Source organism: Microtus oregoni, unplaced genomic scaffold (assembly GCF_018167655.1).
Source record: "Microtus oregoni isolate MIOR12 unplaced genomic scaffold, Mior012 000138F_ref0000102, whole genome shotgun sequence".
In the NCBI taxonomy this organism is placed as follows: domain Eukaryota; kingdom Metazoa; phylum Chordata; class Mammalia; order Rodentia; family Cricetidae; genus Microtus; species Microtus oregoni.
The window spans coordinates 707,318-728,180 of record NW_024544788.1 but is presented as its reverse complement, the minus strand read 5'-3'; the positions used below and the strand labels follow the sequence as shown (position 1 = coordinate 728,180).

Sequence of the window (20,863 nt, the reverse complement as noted above, 5' to 3'; positions counted from 1 at the left end):
TGGGTTCCACCCCAGCACCAAATAAAAGTAAACAAACATGTCAAAGTCCCCAGTGTCCCCTTTGAGAAACATCCATTCCTCTGGCACCTGTGGAAAATGACCTGTAATAAACAGGAACCCTTCTTCTGTTCTTTCTTTCTTTTGACACAGGCTCTCATGTAGGCTAGCTGGCCTTGAACTCACGAAACGGTCAAGGATGACCCTGAACTTCTAATCATCCTACTCTTCTCAGCATTGCACACATGTACTACCATGCTAGTTTATGTGGTACTGGGAATGGGACTCAGAACCTCACATATGCTGAGCTATAGTTCCATTCTTAAATGAACCCATTTGTATTTTTATTTATTTATTTTAGCTTTTTGAGACAGGATTTCTCTGTGTAGCTTTGGGGCCTATCCTAGAACTCACTCTTATAGACCTTTGAACTCACAGAGCTCCACCTGCCTCTGCCCTGAGTGCTGGGATTAAAGGAGTGCGCCACCACCGCTGGGTAAATGAACCCATTTTAATGCTGAGATAACATATTTCACCCACACCATCCCTCCTGAACTACCCTAGCCGATGATACTATAGTCTCTCCAGAAGCCCTGTGGACCCCTTTTCAGTTGTTTCCCATTGCTGATGTGTTCTCTCCCTCTGTGTCGCTAATGTGCTACACTGTTGGTAGAGGCTTTGGAATCTCCACAGCCCTTCCAGTGACAGTGTATTGCTCCTGTTTACTGACGAGGGAACTACAGCTCAGAGAGGTGGGCACTCTGCTAAAGGTCAGTATCTGAGAGTCAGGATTGGAACTCATGGTAGGCTGAATACTTTCCATCACTCCAGTGACTAGGAATTTCCATCTGGAGGCCACCTGTTTGTTCATCTAGAATAAAGGGAGGGGTGGGAAGGGAGAGCCTCCAGGCAGCTGCAATCCAAAGAGCTTCACATGGTCAGTTCTATCCCCGGGCTCCTAGGAAAGCCTCAGTGGAACAGAGGGTGTGGCAGTGGTTCTCAACCTGTGGGTCTCGACCCCCATATTGGATGTCCTGTGTACCAGGTATTTACATTATGATTCACAACAGTAGCAAAATTACAGTTATGGAGTAGCAATGAAATACTTTGATGACTGGGGGATGGCCACACCACGAGGAACTGTGTTAAAGGGTCACAGCCTTAGGAAGGCTGAGGAGCGCTGGTGTAGAAGGAAGAAAAGATTGAAGACATTGCCTCACGAGAGCCTTCCTTGGCTGAAGTGTGACTTTTCTTAACGCCTTTCTCTAGAGATGCTTTGCTTGAGAGTCCTTCGCGCTCATTTCTGCCCCACACAGCCATCCATCATCCATGTGACCCCCCCCCCCGAGTGATTCCTTTAAACTTATCATTCATCTTCTCCGCTTAGAGACCTTCCATGACTCTCAAGTCATGGCTAAATTCATCAATGTGCCTCTTTTAGCACAGCCTAGGAGGCCTTTTGCAATCTGGACTCCCATCCACTCTTTCAGCCTTATCATTAACCGCTCCCTGGCTTCCATACGGCCAAACTGATGGGCAGTTCCTGGCACTCGTTACATTCACTGGCCAGCTCCCACTCATCCCCCCAGCCTTCACCCCTGGAAAGCCTTTGCTGCTCTTGTTCCTTGGTGTCAGGTCAAGTCCTTCCCACTTGCTCGCTCTGCAGCCCTCCCCCACCCCTCGCCATCCTTACCTATCCCATCCTTGCTTTTAACAGGCTGTCTTGCCAGTTGTCCTGCACTAGAATTTAGTTTCGCATCATCTGCCTAACTCTCTTTCTCAGGGAATTTACTCTTTCTCTTGGTGCAAGCATACCAGTGTTGCCTCCAAGAGCATACCAGAAATGCCAATGGCTTGATGCTAGGCACAGAGCATTTTCAGCACGGGATTGTGTCCTTTGCAGCCAAACCTCAGTTTTACATGGAGGAGGTATGCTAGGCCATATCACAGCGATGAAAAAAATCTGGGAAAGAATAGCCGACGACAGGATCAACTATGGAAAGCTACTCCGAAATTCTCCAGCTACCTTTATTTTCTTCTGGGAAAGAGCAGGTGATGCTTGTCTCAGGGCCTCAAATCTACTAATGGTTAAGATGCCTACCTTCTTACTTTTCCATGAGACCGCGGGTATAGGTGCCCTCTGAATGCTCAGGGCACGCCAGTCTTCCTGTACAAATCAGGAGACTGACGACTCAGCCATGTGGCAGGCAGGCTCTATGGGCTAGCCATCACAAAGCCCAACTCACTTTGGCAACTGGAGATGGGGAGGTGTGGAGCAGGGACCACAGTCCAATATCCGTTAGTCAGTTTGTATCTACAAAGTGGGCACAGGGAATGAGGGGGCTAAGGCCAAATGCTAGTTGCACTTGGAAACTGCTCCCCTCCCACCATCCCAAAAGAGTTTATTTATAAACAAAAGAAAATGCCAGGTTCCACTGTGCCAATATTGTTTAAGGTGTAGTCTCTAGAGACACAAACTAGCTGAAACAGCAGTAGGGAGGGTTTGGTGCATCCCATGAGTAAGAAGAAACTAACGGGTTACTACAGGAAGGTAGGGTATGTGCCAGCACACGAGGGGCAAACAGGCCCATGAGGTAGAGGTGGGGAGGCCTGGCTGTATGGGCGCAGGAAAAGGTATCTGGGCTGTCTGGTAATGACCCAGTTTCTCCTGCTGTTCAAAGACTGAACTGAGAGGGCTAGGAAGTGCAACAGTTCATCCAAATGCTATGAAAGCTTCCAGGCAGCCAGGAGTTTTTCTAAAGCACCGTTCTCTAAAGCAGCGCGTTTCTCTGGTCACCAGGGGCTTTCCCCTCCCCTTCAGCTGAGCCAAGCAGCCCTCTTGTATTCTGTTTAATCCATGCTGCTTCTGAATGAGAGCAATTGCCCCAAACTCCAACTTTCATACTAAACTTAACTTTAAAAAAAAAAGTGTGGATGAGAAGCTGGCGTGGCAGCGGACACTAGGCTCAGTAGTCTGGAGGCAGAGGCAGGAGTTTGAGGCCAGCCTGGGCTAGTGAGCAAGTTCCAGGTCGCCTGGGATGAGGACAAACCCTTGTCAGTAGAAAGAAAAGCCTTTCTACTGAGTGGGCGCTTCCAGTCACAGGACACAAGTTGAGTCGATTACTGACTCACAACGAATATGGGAAATACAAATGTGATGGTTTTCCCTTTTTATTGCCTTTGGGCCTCAGCCCCCCACACCTCATGCCCCCCACCTCACCCCTAGGACAACACTTCTAGGAGGAGACTTGTACCTGAAGGCAGACCTGGATGCCAGGGCTGAGGAAGCAGGGGTGAACTGTGTGTTTCTACTCAGAGCCAAGGTGAAGGTCGCTCATCTGGTGCACGGCTTCTGGCCATTTGCTCCAAGAATGAGGCTCAGAGCCTGCCACGGATCACCAGCTTGAAGGTATCGACTGGCAAACGCTTCCCTGCAAATATAAGTCAGTCCCCCTACCTGTGGTTAATAAGAGAGAAAAAAAAGGTACTCAAAGACAGCTTTGTTGTGTGGAAAGAAAGCCAATTCCACTTTAATGTACTTAAGAACTCATCCATGATATATTAGGCCAGGCGCTGGTAAGGACTGCCCAGTCTCAGGAGCAGGTAGATCACCAGAGGCGAACGCTACCAGTACAGGGAGGTTTGCAACAGCAGACTAGGCAGGCAAGTATTTGGCATTTAGTCCGCAGCAGTACTTTACAGTCTTAAATTATTTTTTAATATTGTCTAATAAACTCAGCACTTTAATCTTCCTAGAAACAGCTACTAGAAGTGTAACTTTCCCTCTCTCTTCCAAGCAGGATCACGACACTTGCTCCAAACGTCCTCCATCCTGTAACATTGGGGCTGGGCGTCCAGGCCAGCCTGGTTCTTGGTTCCCCTTCTCAATCGATTCTTCTGACAGTTAGCTAGTGTCAGGAGACCTGGGACAGGGCTGGGGGCCCAGACATGGTCTGTCCATTACAGGCCCAAGCTGCATCTAAGGAGCATCTACTTGAGTGGGTTCGGGAACAGCCCTAAGAATGAGCTCTTTAAGTCCACGTCACCTTCAACGGTTCTGGATGAAGGGGAACAGATGGCGCATAAGGCCATTGCCCGGTCCTCCCTGATTGCCTGAAGCCTTCTTCTTCTTCTTCTTTTTATTCTCTTTGGCTGGCTGAGCCGCCTCTTTGCAGTGTGTCCCCATGGACTTGAGATGCAACACACTTGGGGTGTGTCTCAGTGACCACCCAGTGGTGGTGCTGCTGCTGTTGTTGTTGGCGTTGCCGCGCTCTTTGTCGCGTGCCATCTCCCATTCTTCGGCGCCTGACAGCTCCCGCAGGTTCTGAGAAGCATCGGGCCGCAGATAGTGACAAGGCCGGTGGCCACTGTGATCGCGACGCGTGGGGTCAGCCCCCAGGGCTCCCACCAGTACCTTGATGACCCTATCGTGGCCCTGCAGAGCCGCCAGGTGGAGCGGTGTGAGGCCACCGCTGCCGGGGGCGCTCACATCAAATGGCAGTCCCCAGCGCTGGGCAAAATCATGCAACAGAATGAGTTCCTCGTGGCGCCCGTGCTTTGCCAGCCAGTGCAGCACGTTGTAGCCCGTGATCGGGTCGTCCCGCATCAGCAAGCTGGGCTCAGCCTCCAGCAACTCCAACAACACCTCAAGACGGCCTTCAGCGGCTGCCAGAATCCACTCATGTTCCCGCGGCTCCAGGCACACTCGGCTGCTGCCCTGTCCGCTAGAGCGGCGGGACCCAGGTGCAGCCGGCTCCAAGTTCTCCTTCGAGAGCCACTCGGCGGGAGCCGCCCCCTGCAGCCCCAACAGTTCTCGCAGCGTCCCCCTCCGGCGTGTCCCGCTCGTCCCAGCCACCGTCAGGGTACTGTGGAAGATCGGTTCCCGGGACAGGGTGGCAGTGTCTGCGACGGCTTTGCCCTTGTACCTGCCAAGGCTACAGATGTCTGTTCTATAAGAGTGGATCTGCAGGGTGCTGGGCACGTTCGACTTGCCTGGCTCGTCTGAGGCCTTGGGCAGCGGGTTCATGTCTCCTTGGGGCTGGGCCATGATCTTCTAGCTGCCGCCCGGGTGACTCCAATGACTAGCGTTCGTTGGCCTTCCAAAGGCCCCACGGGGAGAGGAACTGGTGCTGGCGGTGGGGAAGGAAGCGTCTTGAGCAACTGGGCTCCGAGGGAGGGAGTGAAGAAGGGGAGGAGAAGGACCAGTGGGAGGGAGCAAGCCGGGGGAGGGTGTCTCTGTGGGCGGTGGGGGGGCGTGTAGGGGTGAGCGGTCCTGTAGTGTCCCCTGGACCAGCCGGCCTTCTGTATGCTGGGTACCACTACTCCTTGAACGAGCGAGCGCGAGCGCAGCGACCTCAGGACTCAACCAGCTCCACCCCAAGAGGGCCAGGTGAGCGGTAGCCAGGCCTCCTCCGGCACCTGGTGAACAACCGGGGAATGGGGGTTGGGGCTGGTATGTGGTGCTCTGGTCACCCGGGTTCTCAGCATCCCAGCAGCTGCTGGAGTGAAGAGGCCCTAAGTCGCTTCTTCGAGTATGGGCTGAGCTGGGCTTCCTAGTCACAGTCTTCAGGAGCCAGATCTTGGAGCTTCTTAGGCGGTTGCTTTCTCCCTTCGCTTCCTTCACTTTTATCTCTTCAAGAATCTTCTGCACTTTGTCCTTGTGCGCCTTCTCCCCAAGCCTTCGGGGAGGCAGCCTGGCCTCTCCGTGTGACTCAGGCTCCTCGGCCCTGGGCCCTGCCCTTTCTGTAACCTTGACCTTCTATGCGGCAGCACGCGGGAGTGCTGTTGGGGATTCCTGCTTAGAAACTTGAGACCTGTTTTATCCCAGGCTTTTTCAGACCCTGTCCAGCTGGCCTTGGTGAGTTCCCGATAGAACATCCCCATTGTCTCAGTGTGTGGGCGCACCCCTCGCGGTCCTGAGTTCCTTGCTCGTGCTTTCTCTCCTTCTGCTCCTGATTTGGACCTTGGGCCTGGGATAAAACCGGACACCCTGAACATAGCGGACAATGAGGACTACTGAGAACTCAAGAACAATGGCAATGGGTTTTTGATCCTACTGCACGTACTGGCTTTGTGGGAGCCTAGGCAGTTTGGATGCTCACCTTACTAGACCTGGATGGAGGTGGGGGTTTCTTGGACTTCCCACAGGGCAGGGAACCCTGATTGCTCTTTGGGCTGATGAGGGAGGGGGACTTGATTGGGGGAGGGGGAGGGAAATGGAAGGTGGTGGCGGGGAAGAGACAGAAATCTTTAATAAATAAATAAATTTTAAAAAAAAAGAAACTTGAGACCTGGGAGGAGAGGTATTTCCCAGAATACAGCCTTCTCCCTTCAGTACTTCTCTGGTCTGGCCTGAAAACCCAGCTGCAGGTAAATCTGAGCCAGCACCACAGAGACATGGCTGTCCTCTTTACAGAGTCATCAAACTCTGCCAATGTCAATAAACGGTAGCTTCTATTCTTCTTCTTCTTCTTCTTCTTCTTCTTCTTCTTCTTCTTCTTGTTTTTTGAGACAGGGTTACTCTGTGGCTTTGGAGCCTATTCTTTTTTTTTAAAGATTCACCGTATTTAGCTTCTCTAGGAATAATTCATGTTCCTAGAGAAGCTAAATAAGGTGAATCCAAAGACAAACACATAGGCATCCTCAGGAATATTAACCTTCATCAGGCGATGAAAGGAGACAGAGACAGAGACCCACATGGGAGCACCGGACAGAAATCTCAAGGTCCAAATCAGGAGCAGAAGGAGAGAGAGCACGAGCAAGGAACTCAGGACCACGAGGGGTGCACCCACACACTAAGACAATGGGGATGTCCTATTGGGATCTCACCAAGGCCAGCTGGCCTAGGTCTGAAAAAGCATGGGATAAATCCGGACTAGCTGAACATAGCGGACAATGAGGAATACTGAGAATTCAAGAACAATTGTAGTGGATTTTTGATCCTACTGCACGTACTGCCTTTGTAGGAGCCTAGGCAGTTTGAATGCTCACCTTACGAGACCTGGATATTGGTGGGCAGTCCTTGGGCTTCCCACAGATCAGGGAACCCTGATTGCTCTTCGAGCAGATGAGGGGGGGGGACTTGATCGGGGGAGGGGGAGGGAAATGGGAAGCGGTTGTGGGGACGAGGCAGAAATCCTTAATAAATAAATAAATTTAAAAAAAAAGATTTATTTGTTTATTATGTATAGTGTTCTGTCTGCATGTATGCCTACAGGCCAGAAGAGGGCACCAGATCTCATTACAGATGACTGTGAGCCACCATGTGGTTGCTGAGAATTGAACTCAGGACCTCTAGAAGAGCAGACAATGCTCTTAACCTCTGAGCCATCTCTCCAGCCCCAGCTTCTATTCTTTTGAAAAAACTGGATACATCTTTTTATGTCAACCTTAGACTCCCCCGAGTCTTTCCTTTTACCAGCAGGTGGTTTTGCTGTTTGTTTGACTTTTGTTTTTGTTTTGAGACAGTATCTTAGTTTAGCCCAGGCTGGCCTGGATCTCCAGGTAAACGCCTTTGCCTCTGGTCCCAGGAGACGACAGTTCTGATATTTTGGAGACAGGGTCGTGTGTAGCCAAGGCAGGCCTGGAACACAACATGCAGTGAACAATGACGTTGAATTTCTGATCTGCGTTTGTCCTCCTCCCAAGTGCTGGGAATAAAGGTTGGCAAATTAACCCCCATCTTGAGAAAGTAGTTCTCACCTCCTCTCCCCTCCAGTGTTAAGGAACTTGATATACAACAAAGAAGGAGGCAGAGAAGGCTTTGGAGCCTGCGAGGGATGCGGCCATTCGGGCTGTGTTTGAAAGATGATTTGGGGGAGAGGTAGAGGCAGGAAGCCCCACTATTGAAGCAGTCCAGACCAGGGCAGGTGGGAACTGAGGCCCAACGAGTCCTCTCCTCTGCGTCCTCCATGGCACCAGCCATGGAGATTGTCAGACAGTGGCTTTCCCTCCTTGTTCAAATATCTGGGGTCGGCTTTAAATATTGTGAGTGTTCCTTCACGACAGTATATGAATTTGAACTTTCTATGTGTGAGTTCTGACTTCTCCCCAGGGACTTAGGAACTAAGAATCAGTTTGCAGAGAAGTTAGACCACTTGCCCAAGGTCACCCAGCAGGAAGTGGCACAGTAACACTGCGTGACACGGTAGCCTTTGTTCTGGCACAAAAAACTGGCATTCAAGCCAGGTTTATGTGCTGCAGATCGGTCACACAAGCACCAAATTGTAGCCAAATGTCTGAGGGTGACCTAGTTGAAGCTTCCTCCCACTTGCCTTCTGCCTAGACCACCCTCCTTTCTCTCTTTTAAGTTAACTGATCTATTTGGGGTTTATTATTATTGTTGTTGTTGTTTTGAGATAAGGTTTCTTATGTAACAACCCTTGCTGTCCTGGAACTAGCTCTGTAGACCACGCTGGCCTCGATCTCACAGAGATCCACCTGCCTCCTAAGTGCTGGGATTAAAGGTTCACACCACCATGGCCAGGCCAGTTTGGGGTTATTTTTGATATTAGCATTTTATATAGTCCAGGTTGGCTTCCGTCTCCTGATCCTCTTACATGCACCTCCCGAGTGGTGGGATTACAGGCGATTGTCACCTCTGCTTCGCTATTTTGAGATAGGATCTTTTAACATACCCCAGCTATCCTGGTACTCACTGTGTAGCCCTGACTAGGTTTGAACTCTCAGCAAGCCCCCTGCCTCAGCCTCCCATTTCCTTCACACTTCTATCTAGTGAAGTTCTTCATGTTTTACGATTAATCTGAGTATTCACCTTATCCAGCCCACCTCCTCGGCCCCAGCCCTGAATGACCCTCTTATTTCCCAACCCCAATGGGGTTTCTGTTACCCCATTGTCACCGTGCTTGGGGGAGACTGGTTGTTCTATTTCTCCTCTTTCTCTGACAGGTTGATTAATCTGTTTGATGAGTGTATCACACGCTATCCTTGTGCAAACTTGGTTTGTGCAGAAGAAATAAATGGGTGCTACTTGACTCTGCTTTGGTAGCCTGGGAAACTGGGATTTTGTGTGTATGTCTGTGAGCATAAATTCATGTTGGACAAGTCCATGCCAACTCCTGTCACTGTTTTAGACCAAAATCTGCAGGACTTACCAGCTCGTTGATTTGGTCAATTTATAAAAACAAAGAAAACTAGAAAATAAGGTGTTTCTTCTGTGAGTGAAATGGCCACAACTGCTGGTTGGCCTCTGTGGGTTCCTTGAAGACCAGGCTCAGGCCCAGGATGGGCCCCAAGCTTTCGGGCTTTCATTTTCAAAATGACCCCGATTGACAAGCAGCTATTCCGTTGCTCTGGAAACTCCCCTCCACAACCCCAAATCTGTAAACAGCAAACCACATGCATGCGCACACACATACTTCCAGAAGATCTGAGCAGCTGCGGCAATATTTTCTTTAAATCAAAATGCCAGCATGGAGGTTGCTGCGTGGAAAAATGCTGGAACTATTAATTTTCCTTGCCACTAAGCAGGTAGTTCCCTTGCTGTCAGCATTAATCATATCTCCAGTTCCAGTTCAAAGACGGTGAAGGCAGGCACCTGCCTGGCACCACACACCCATGACACATGTGCCCTTGCTAAACTCTAATCCCAGAGACCAAAGCCACATTGCCTCTCTAGTGACTTGTGTTTCATCTTTGCTTCAAGGGCTCTCTCTTCCCTAGATAGCCAGCTGCACACCCCGATCCCTACGATCACAGAGTCCATCTCTATTTCAGCAGGGGAGAGTGAAGTAGAAGGAGCGAGACACAGAAGGGGGGCTGCCACCCTACTTATGCCTGGGATGCCAGTGAGGTGAAGCAATTGCCAGCCTTCGTCTTGCTTGCACGGCCAGGATGGAACCTCGGTCACCACAGGCTAGGCAAACGCTCTGCTGCTGACCTCCACCCCTAGCTCTCATCTGGTCAAACCTTTGGAAATGATTGACCCAGAGTTAGAAGGTAGCTGTGTGCACCGCCATGCCACCGAAAGCACACCAGCCGTTGACTGTAGGATGGGTAATTTGTGTTGCCGCCTCTGGAATAATGCTGACATCTCTGATTTTACTTAGGGTTCCTGTACTATGACAATGAAGGGAAATTGTTCAGAGTGACCCTGCTATGTTATCTAGGTTGCCTTTGACCTCAAGCTCCTTCTGCTTCAGCCCACTGAGTTGAGGGGGGGGGGTTATGGTGTATGCCACAATGTCTTACCTAAAAGAAGAGATTTTTGTTGTTGTTGTTGTTGCTGTTTTGAGAAATGGAGCCCAGGTCATCTCCCAACATGTGATCTTGCCGCCTCAGCCACCCATGTGCTGAGATTAGAAGCTTGCCCCACTGATTCTAGCTAATTTAGACACATTTGCTCAGGAACACTGGTCCTAGGGGAAAGGAAAAGGTATGTGCGTCCTAGGATGTAAGTGAAATTTAGCAGCTGACTTTATAGATGAAGAGAAACCTATTAGAGCCCAATGGGCAAGAGGAAGGATATGCAGAATCTGATAAGTAAATCTGTCAGACTCCTTGAGTGCTTTTTCCAAGAGGGAATGGGGAACATTTTAGAGAATGTAGGTGTAGTTTCCTTCCAAAGATTTATGCTGATATCAAAATATTTGGAGGCAGGGAGGGACAGGGTCTCACTAATGTTGTCCTGTCTGACCTGGAACTCGCAGAGATCCATCTGTCTCTGCTTCCCAAGTGCTGGAACTAAAAGCACGCACCATGAAGCCTGTATATAATGTCATATGATTCTTAGTGAGGTAGAAATTTGTTTTCCCCACTACGTGGGTGTGAGTGTGTGCTGGTTTGAATGAAAATGCCTTCCATAGGCTCACATGTGTGACTACTTGTTCCCCAGTTGGTGAAACTGCTTAGGAAGGATTAAGAGGCACGGCCTTGTTGGAGGAGGCATTTCATCAGGGGCAGGAGTTGAGGTTTTCATGCCCCCCCCACCTCCTGTGTGTATATCAAGATGTACACTCAGAGCTGTTCCTGCTGCCACAACTTTGCGTCACTGCACGGACTCTAAGCCACGGAAACCCTAAGCCCCAATTAAGCTCCCCCTTTGGTTTTTTGAGCTAGGATTTCTCTGTGTAACAACAGCTCTGGCTGTCCTGGAACTCACTCTGTAGACCAGGCTGGTCTCAAACTCACAGAGATCCGCCTGCCTCTGCCTCCCGAGTGCTGGGATTAAAGGCGTGCGCCACCACAGTCCGGCTAAACCCTTTCTTGTATAAGTTGTCTTGGTTACAGTGTTTCATCACAGCAATGGAAAAGCAACTGACACAGAGTGTGTGGTCAAGAATGGATGTTTGAGTGGTGTGGTGGTGGTGGTGGTGGTGGTGTGTGTGTGTGTGCATGTGTGTGTGTGCATATGTGTGTGTGCATGTGTGTGTGTGCATATGTGTGTGTGCATGTGTGTGTGTGCATATGTGTGTGTGTGTGCATATGTGTGCGTGCATGTGTGTGTGTGCATATGTGTGTGTGCATATGTGTGTGTGCATATGTGTGTGTGCATATGTGTGTGCATGTGTGTGTGCATATGTGTGCGTGCATGTGTGTGTGTGCATATGTGTGTGTGCATATGCGTGTGTGCATATGTGTGTATGCATATGTGTGTGTGCATATGTGTGTGTGCATATGTGTGTGCATATGTGTGTGTTCATGTGTGTGCATGTGTGTTCATGTGTGTGTGCATATGTGTGCGTTCATGTGTGTGTTCATATGTGTGTGCATATGTGTGTGCGCATATGTGTGTGTGCATATGTGTGTGCGTATGTGTGTGTGCATATGTGTGTGCATGTGTGTGTGCATATGTGTGTGTGCATGTGTGTGTGCATATGTGTGTGTGTATGTGTGTGTGCATATGTGTGTGTGCATATGTGTGTGTGCATATGTGTGTGCATATGTGTGTGTGTGCATATGTGTGTGCATATGTGTGTGTGTGCATATGTGTGTGTGCATATGTGTGTGTGCATATGTGTGTGTGCATATGTGTGTGCATATGTGTGTGTGCATATGTGTGTGTGTGCACTGTCAAGTGTGCTCTCTGGTTGTCATTTTCCTTCTTGAGGTTTTTTTTTAACACTAGGAGACATCATTAAAATTTATTTTTTTTGTTTTATTTTTGTGCATATGTGATTCGTGTGTGTGTGTGTGTGTACATGTGCTATAGTACACGTGGGAGCAAGCACCTTTGCCCCCTGAGCCTTCTGGTCAACCTAGGATAACATTTTCAATTTTTTTCCTCTAGGCTATGAACAAGCCATACTTAGTACTTCCCAGTACTTTGAGATTATTTCCCTCCATTCCTTCACTGGAAAAGAAGAGTTCCAGTCTTTTTGTGAGCTGGGGCTGTTCACAATAGAAGGTGGTAGAATCAAGTTGAAGCGTACTTGAATCACGTGCCTACAACTGCTCAAAATGACCTGGCAGTGGACAGGGAGCAGAAAGAAACCTTTCGGCCTCAGTGGAAGCAAGAAACCTGCCTTACCACTAGGGTTCGAACAGCCCAACTGGAGTCCAAGAATCCAGCTTCGGGTCTGAAGTGTGAGAAGGAAAAATATCCCATATTTCATCAATTCTGGGACAAAACCCAATGCTTTCTCCAGGAAAACTCTGGAAGTATTACCATGTGCCGACACACGGGGGCGCTCTAGCGAACGAATGAGTGAGAAGAAAACCTGAAAGGCAGGGTTCAAGCCCAGGAAGAGGCTTTGCAGGTGATGGGAATTCAGGCATTCAGGCTTGCTGTACGCTGCGGGAGAGGGGCGCTGCTCACCCTTGGCTTTTAGGTAGTTTCAAGGAAGGAGGTACTGGTGCCAGGACTTCTGGCAAGACATAGATGTCACCCTGAAGAGGAGGGGACCCATCTGGAGAGACTGGGGAGGGTAGTGAGTGGCACAGTGGTTTATCACTTTGTTCAAGAGCCAAGAGTTAAATCATTGGTAGAACACTTGCCTAGCATGTGCAAGGCCTTGGGTTCCATCCCCATCACTGAAAGAAAAAAAAATCTGTAATATTTAAGACTTGGAATAGTGCTGTTTTATGATTATTTTTGGTCATTCTTTCTTTTGTCTTTCTCTGTGTGTGTAGGACTGAAGGTTGAACTTGGGTCCTCACAAGGCAAGTGTGTTCTACTACTGAGCTTCATTCTCAGCTCTCTCTCCTCCATTTTAGACAAAGAATCGTTGTGTTATTTGGGTTGGTCTTCAACTCCTCAACTCAAGTGATTCTCCCACATCATGCCCCACCCTTACATATAGGCTCAAGATCCTGGTACTTATAAAATTATTCATTATATGTGCAGATGCATTTTGCCTGCATGTATGCATATGTAGCGCACGCATTCAGGGCTAACAGTGTCCAGAACGCACCAGGTGCCCGGGAACTGAAGTTGCAGGTAGATGTGAGCCACGCAAAGTGGCTGCCAAGAACTGAACTCTGGTTCCCTGCAAAAGCAGCGAGTGCTCTTAATCGCCAGACTATCTATCCTGTCCATGTCCTGGCTCTTTTTTTACTTTTAATTATCTCTTTCCCCTAGGCAACAAGCCAATGAGGTTGGTATAGAAATAGCGTTTATGTCCAGTTTATGCATATAATTGAGGGAGGTTAATTGACCTGCCCAAAGTTACCTGGCTCAAAAGCCGTAGAGCATTCTGGGTGTGGTGATGTGTGCCTGTGAGCCTAACATTGAGGAAGCAGAGGATAAGACGTCCAGGGGGATCCTTGGTTTCAAAAGCTCAGTCCCGGCCCAGTCTTTTTCTCTCTCCTCTGAAGGATCAGGCTGTATCTCTCAGCTGCTAGTTGATACCTGCGTGTTGCCGCGCTCCTCATCGTGATGAGGTTATACGCATGCATCATTATATTTGAAAAAGTCTTAATTTTCTACAATGAACAATATTGACAAATTCTACAACACATCACACATTTCGGTTTTCAACGTCTTTGTTTCTTGGGGGTGGAGGTTCCTATCAGAACAAACCTTCAGCTGTATAAAAAATTCTGTATTTTGAGGTTCAGGATTTTTGTGGTTTTTTTGCTTGTTTTTTCGAGACAGGATTTCTCTGTGTATCTTTGGCTCTCCTGAAACTCACTCTGTAGACCAGGCTGACCTCGAACTCACAACTATCTTCCTGCCTCCACCCCCCAATGTGTGTGCCACTGCCGCCCAGCAAGTTTTATTACAAGTTTTATTTGTGTGTTTGTGGTGGGGGCACATGTACCACAATGTGTGTGTGTGTGTGTGTGTGTGTGTGTGTGTTTGTGCACACGTGCGCCCATGTGGAGGTGGGGGTGGTCAAGGGAGCAGAGGGCAACTTTCAGAAGTCAGTTTTCTCTTTCTGCTATGTGGGTCCGTGGGATCAAACTTGAGTTGTCAAGCTTAGTGTCAAGCACCCTTAAGCCTGGGTCATCTGGCCAGGCCTGGTTTTTCCGTCTCTGTGTATCTTTGGTTTTTTTAATCTTTGTTTTTTTTTTCATTGATTTTTGAATGCTGCTAGTCAGAAAAACATTCCCTGTTCAGTGTTTCTATGTTTTAAAAAATAATTTTTGATAACATAACTTCTTATTTTCTCCTCAGTAACCCAGAAAAGGAGCGTGTTGAAGATTTCATTTTTATAGATTCTAACAAATACAAAGCTGGAATTTTAGAGATATTTTTCTTAACTGCAGATAACACTTCCTGTGCTATGTCTTTTAGTGTAATACTGATTGTTCAAGTTGTCATCCATGATTCTAGATGCCTCCCAGTCGTGTTTTCTGACAAAGGCATGCATTTCAGTTTGTCACTACAGTGTTTCTTGGACATTATTTTGACTATTTTAACAATGATACACACAATATATGTATCCCCAAAGGGCTAGATGAATGATGTTTGTCTTTTTGTTACTAAGCTAGAATCCTCAGGACTCAGTAGGGGCTGCTAAGTAGTAGAGCACATACCTCCAGCGTTACTTACCAGACCTGAGTTCCATCTCTAGCTCTAGAGGAATAAAGAAGCTTCTAAACAAGCATATTTATTGGGAAAAAAAATCATATTTTTTTCTGTTTTTTTTTTTTTTTTGAGGCAGGGTCTGATGTAAACCAGGCAGGTTTCCAACTCATATATAGCTGAAGATGGCCTTAAATTGTTTTTGTAAATATTGTTTGGCAGCACTGACGATGCTATTATTCTATTTCTCTGCTTCATCTACATCTGCTGATAGAAGTTTCTGTCCTGCCTGGTCTCACAGCCATTCAGTCCCAAAGAAAGGCACAGAGGCTTATATTTAAAAAAAAATTGTTTATTATGTATATAGTGTTCTGGCTGCATGTATGCATGCCTGCTATCCAGAAGAGGGCACCAGATCTCAGTACAGATGGTTGTCTGCCACCATGTGGTTGCTGGGAATTGAACTCAGGACCTTTGGAAGAGCAGACAATGCTCTTAACCGCTGAGCCATCTCTTTAGCCCCCTACACAGACTTATATTAACTATAAACTGGTTGGCCTATTAACTCAGGATTATTATTAACTATCTCTTACAACTTAAATTAACCCATAATTGTTGTCAATGTTTAACCACGTGGCTTGGTACCTTTTCCCAGTGCAGCATTCTTATCTTGTTTCCTCAGTGTCTGGGTGGTGACTACATCTCTGTCTTTCTTTGCCCAGGATCCTCCTCATCTTGTTGCCCTACCTATACTTCCTGCCTGGCTTCTTGCCAATCAGCATTTTATTAAACCAATACGAGTGACAAATCTTTACGGTGCACAAAACATTATCCCACATCATTTCCCCTCCTTGTCTTTTCAAAATAAGACCCTGAATCTAATCTCCTTTAACTTTTTTCCTGACCACTGTCCATAACATCTTGTAACCAACACACTAAACAAAGACAAACATCCATAATCCATTTTTTTTTGGAATGTGGGCAAAGTTTTCTAGGCTACTTCCTGCTAATTGGGGGTTCTGGTAATGTTATGGGAACCCAAAGAAAATTTAGGACTATGGTCAAATTCTGACTAGAGTATTCTGTGAGGCTGGATCATCTTAGCCAGCAGTCTTAAAGCTGTTCTGGATGTAGAACTCAGAGGAACCTGCAACAGAGGTGCTCTAAAACATTGCATCATCTGAGCCATCCTCTCCTATTAGAGATTTTTCAGGGGGTCTTCCTCAGTGAAACCTGATTTTTCTTAACTTATAATGAATCCACAGCTTCTCATTTCCTGTGGAACAAAAGCAAGACCTCTTCTCCAAAGTAACATATCTTTTGACTTAAATTTTGAAGTCAAGTCATTTTCAAAATATATGGGTTGGGTTAATCCAGCAGCATTTATAAACAACTGTCTTTTAGCATCTGTTGCTCCTTCCTCAGCCATCAAACAAGTCAAAGACAACACAACAGCATACAGTATCCAAACTCTGTTTATTTTACATCTTTACATAAACTTTTTAACTCTACTTCTTTCATTTTTATTTTTAATTTTTTGTTTTTTGAGACAGGGATTTTTGCTTTCCTTGTCTGTTCTGGATCTCACTCTGTAGACCAGGATGGCCTTAAATTCACAGAAATCTGCCTGCTCTGCCTCCCAAGGGCTGGGCCTAAAGGCATGTGTTACCACACCTGACTATATTTCTTTTTTAACGGACTTTCTATACCTTTTCCTCTCCCAAGCCTATGTATATTTTTAAATACACTCTACACCATTTAGATGTTTTTGTTTTTTATTCCCTCTGAATCTGTCTTTACTGTATATCTCTATCTTTTTCTGATCACATGAGTCTTTAGTCTGCTAAGTGACATGACTAGGATTAAAGCTGTGGCTTTGGCAGCTGAATCCGCCCCACTTGTTGGCTTCCTGAGAATCCAGATTCATGTCAGAGATACATTCTTTTTATTGAGCTCTACATTTTTCCCATGCCTCTCCCCTTCCTCTTTAGCCCTCCCTCAAGGTCCCAATGCTCCCAATTTACTCAGGAGATCTTGTCTTTTTCTATTTCCCATTTACTTCTCTGGGATTGTGCTTTGTAGGCTGGTTTTCTTTGCTTTGTGTTTAAAAACCACCTATGAGTGAGTACATATGATAATTGTCTTTCTGTGTCTGGGTTACTGCACTCAAAATATGTTTTCTAGCTCCATCCATTTTCCTGCAAAATTAAAGATGTCGTTATTTTTCTCTGCTGTGTAGTACTCCATTGTGTAAATGTACCACATTTTCCTTATCCATGGCTCACATAGGCTCACAAAATATTTGAGTGCTTACTTCCTAGTTGATGAAGGATTAGGAGGTGTGGCCTTGTTGAAGTAGGTGTGTCACTGGGGGGTGGGCTTTGAAGTTTCAAAACCCTAGGCCAGGCCCAGTGTCCTCTCTTCCTGCTGCCTGTTGATTCAGACATAGGACTCTCAGCTTCTTCAGCACCATGTCTGCCAGTATGCTGCCATGTCCTACCATTATGATAATGGAGTGATCCTCTGAAACTGTAAGCTAGCCCCAATTGTTGCTTTCCTTTATGAATTGCCTTGGTCATGGTGTCTCTTCACAGCAATAGAACAATGACTAAGACAGACAGTATTTGATGTAGATCATCATGAAGTAGTATGCAGATGTTGAAAGATTCTAATTCAAGATAGTTTTTCTTTTTCTTTTATAATGTGAAACAGTATTCTGAAGTTTTTCAAAAGCTATTAGAGAGCTGAAGGAGTCTTGTATCTTTATTTCTATCTGTTTCTGTTTAAAAAAAAACAGCATTACTCTGTTTCATAGGTGTTCTGCATCTGAGGTGTAGTGAAAGCATTGCCAGTTAACAGATGCGATATTTTAGTACCTTACACATGGGGTATGCATGCATGTGTATGTGTCTATATTAATGTATTGTACACGTATGTGGAAGTGCCCATGGAGGTCAGAAGAGGCTGTTGAATCCCTGGAGCTGGAGTTACAGGTGGTTGTGAGCCACCCAACATAGGTGCTGGGAACCGAACTCAGGTCCTCTGGAATAACAGCAAGTGCTCCTAACTGTTAAACTATCTCTCCAGCCCTTTTATATTTTTGTTACCGAATGCATTTAATAAATGCCTCAATAAATCCTTTCTTGTCTACTCCATTCTGGAGACTATGGGTTTATTACATCAAGCCATTTTTCAGATAATATGGATGGACATGGTGGCACATGCCTGTAATCTCAACACTTGGGAGTTTGAACCAGTCTGGGCTACATAGTAAGTTTCAGCCTTGCCTGGGGTATCCAGCCATACTCTGCCTCATGCAATAAAACAAGAACAGATAAGGTAACTGGGTGCTGACAGATGAGAAAACTTAATACATAAGTCATGAATGGACTTATACAAGGCGGTGATGCCAACACTTCTGTCTGGCCTCAGTGCTTCTGCTCCTTCGACGACACTACACATTTCTGGTTGATTCAGTCACATGTTTCTGGTTTCTGAAGCTAGAATGGAGGAAGATTTCTTAACTGTATTGACTCATTGGGAAGTGCCTTTCCCTCTGGGTAGAGTATTGCAGAGCAGGGATTAGGATTAGAGCAAGGACTGGGGCAATGCCCTCGCTGTGTGCGTGACACTGTGCTAAGCATTCAGTCCCCTCATGTGTCCAGGAGACATCTATTAGTGGAGCCTCTGGGAAGTGGCTTACCCACAGGCCCCACATGGAATGTCTCCTAAGGCACACATGGAGCTGCCTGTCATCCCTCTGCCGCAGAAGCAGTAGCGTTAGGATTAGTCAGTTCTACACCAGGTGCTGTGCTGTCTTCCTTGTGTCTCTCACACTGAATTCCCAGAGCAGCGTTATAGGGACAGCGCTGTAGTGTTGGAGAGATGATGACTCAGCTGTGAAGAGCATGTACTGCTCTCGCAGGCAACCTGCGTTCGGTTCCCACCCAGCACCTAGACTGGGTAGCTCACAGCTACCTGTAACTCCAGCTCTAGGAGACACAACAGCTTTTTCTGGATGCTAAAGATGCTCATGTGCACACACACATACACATGCACACACACACACACTCACAGACTTCTTGTATATTGTCCCCATTTTATAGATGCAGAACTGAGGTTTTGAGAGGGTAACTTGTCCTAGGCCACTGATAACAAGGGGCAGGTTGTCTACTAACAGATCTGGTAGCCTTCAATCATTGCTCAAGATGGAGAAGAGCAGAATTGCCTTTTTTAGGGACATGGACTCCAGACACATATGGAACGGGACAGACTGGGAGTTGGTGTTTGATTAACGAGCTAAGAGGGCACTGGGTTTGGTGGGATGGCTCAGGCGGTAAAAGCAGAGCCTGAGGACCTGAGTTCAACACTTGGGACACACATGGTGGAAGGAGAGAACCAAATCCCACAAGTTGTCTTGTGACTTCACACACACACACACACACACACACACACACACACACACACACACACTGTGGCACTGCCCCCATACAAATGTAAGTTTTAAAAGAAACTAGATGGCTCAGTGGTTAAGAGCACTGCCTGCTCTTCCAAAGGTCCTGAGTTCAATTCCCGGCAACCACATGGTGGCTCACAACCATCTGTAATGAGGTCTGGTGCCCTCTTCTGGCCTGCAGGGATACACACAGATAGAATACTGTATACATAATAAATAAATAAATTTTAAAAAAAAGACTCCCAACAATAGCCTTGGGCCCCTACATGTGTGTCACATATGTGAATGGCACACCCACACATATGCATGTACCTACACATGGGAACACACATACACATACAATGAGTGTGTGTGCATGTGTGCACACATATACACACGCACATGGTTATGCACAAAAGAAAAAAAAAGAAACTAGAATTCTGGGTATTATATGACATACACAATTTCAAAAAGAAAGGAGAGTAACTGGTTTTCAAACTTAGGATGTAAAAAATAGACATAACACTTTGAGTTCTAGCTCCCTACAGGAAATAACATGCTTGCAATGAAAAAAGTCTACTCACAGAAGCCCTGACTCCAGGTGCCAAGCCTAAGACTTATCTGTCAACTCCCAACTGGAGCATGAAGCCAAACCTGCCTTGAGGATTTCCTGGCTTTTGTTTGGTTCTTTTGGGGACTTGTGATGCTCTTCGGATGTGCTAACACTTGTGCCATCCAAGCATCACCAATTTCTTTCAAGGATTTTTAAAATCTTGCTGTTTCTGAGATAGAGTCTCTCTCCAGTCACGGCTGGCCTGACATTCACTACATAGTCTAGGCTAGGCCAGACTCAAACTCTTGGCAATCCTCCTGCCTCAGCTGAGATCACAGGTGTGAGCTGCTACACAGGGCTTGTGGCTTTTAAAAATTATTTGCTAAAGGTATCTGTTGCTGACAGTGGAACTTTAGGAGATGAAGCAAAAACTCTGTCTTCTACTACTCAAGTAGAGAAGCATTGGCATCGGCAAATCCCAGCTGCTCTCAGTGGCCCTGGCCTGTCACTCAGAACAAGAGCAGTTAGTGCCAAGTAAGGGAAGTAGCAAGCTGCCTGAGAGTGTCCCCCAAAGAGTTTGTGAGTAATTTGTTCTCCCATGGGTTGAACCTGAAATGGGTTTGTGAAAGGCAGGGAGATCTGGCCTTGAGAGATTTCTAAGAACAGAGTTCTTGGCTTTTACTGACCAAAGATTGAAGTCTGTGTTTCGAGAGGTCCTTCTGTAGCACCCCAGCCGGCTACCATCAACAAGGGGCACCAGGGTGCTGCCTTCCAAATCAGTCATGCCCCCCAGTGTCAGCTGGGCATTACCATCTCTCTGGATATGGCTAGACACAATGCCGCTGTTGGCCACACGACGGGACAGACAATACACTTCTAGGAGGTGGAATTTAAGGTTTAGTGAGCTAAGGGTCTGAGCAGGTGCCCAGACTGCCAATGTCTCCCTTTTACT

General features: G+C 46.9%; 1 protein-coding gene across 1 annotated transcript; it reads right to left on the bottom strand.

The window, feature by feature from the left end:
- Positions 1-3,920: 3,920 nt before the first annotated feature.
- LOC121444693 (ankyrin repeat domain-containing protein SOWAHD-like) lies at positions 3,921-5,044 on the bottom strand. The gene has a single exon (XM_041646595.1). It carries the CDS (start codon positions 5,042-5,044, stop codon positions 4,046-4,048), a length of 999 nt encoding a protein of 332 aa, XP_041502529.1. The 3' UTR covers positions 3,921-4,045.
- Positions 5,045-20,863: the final 15,819 nt, after the last annotated feature.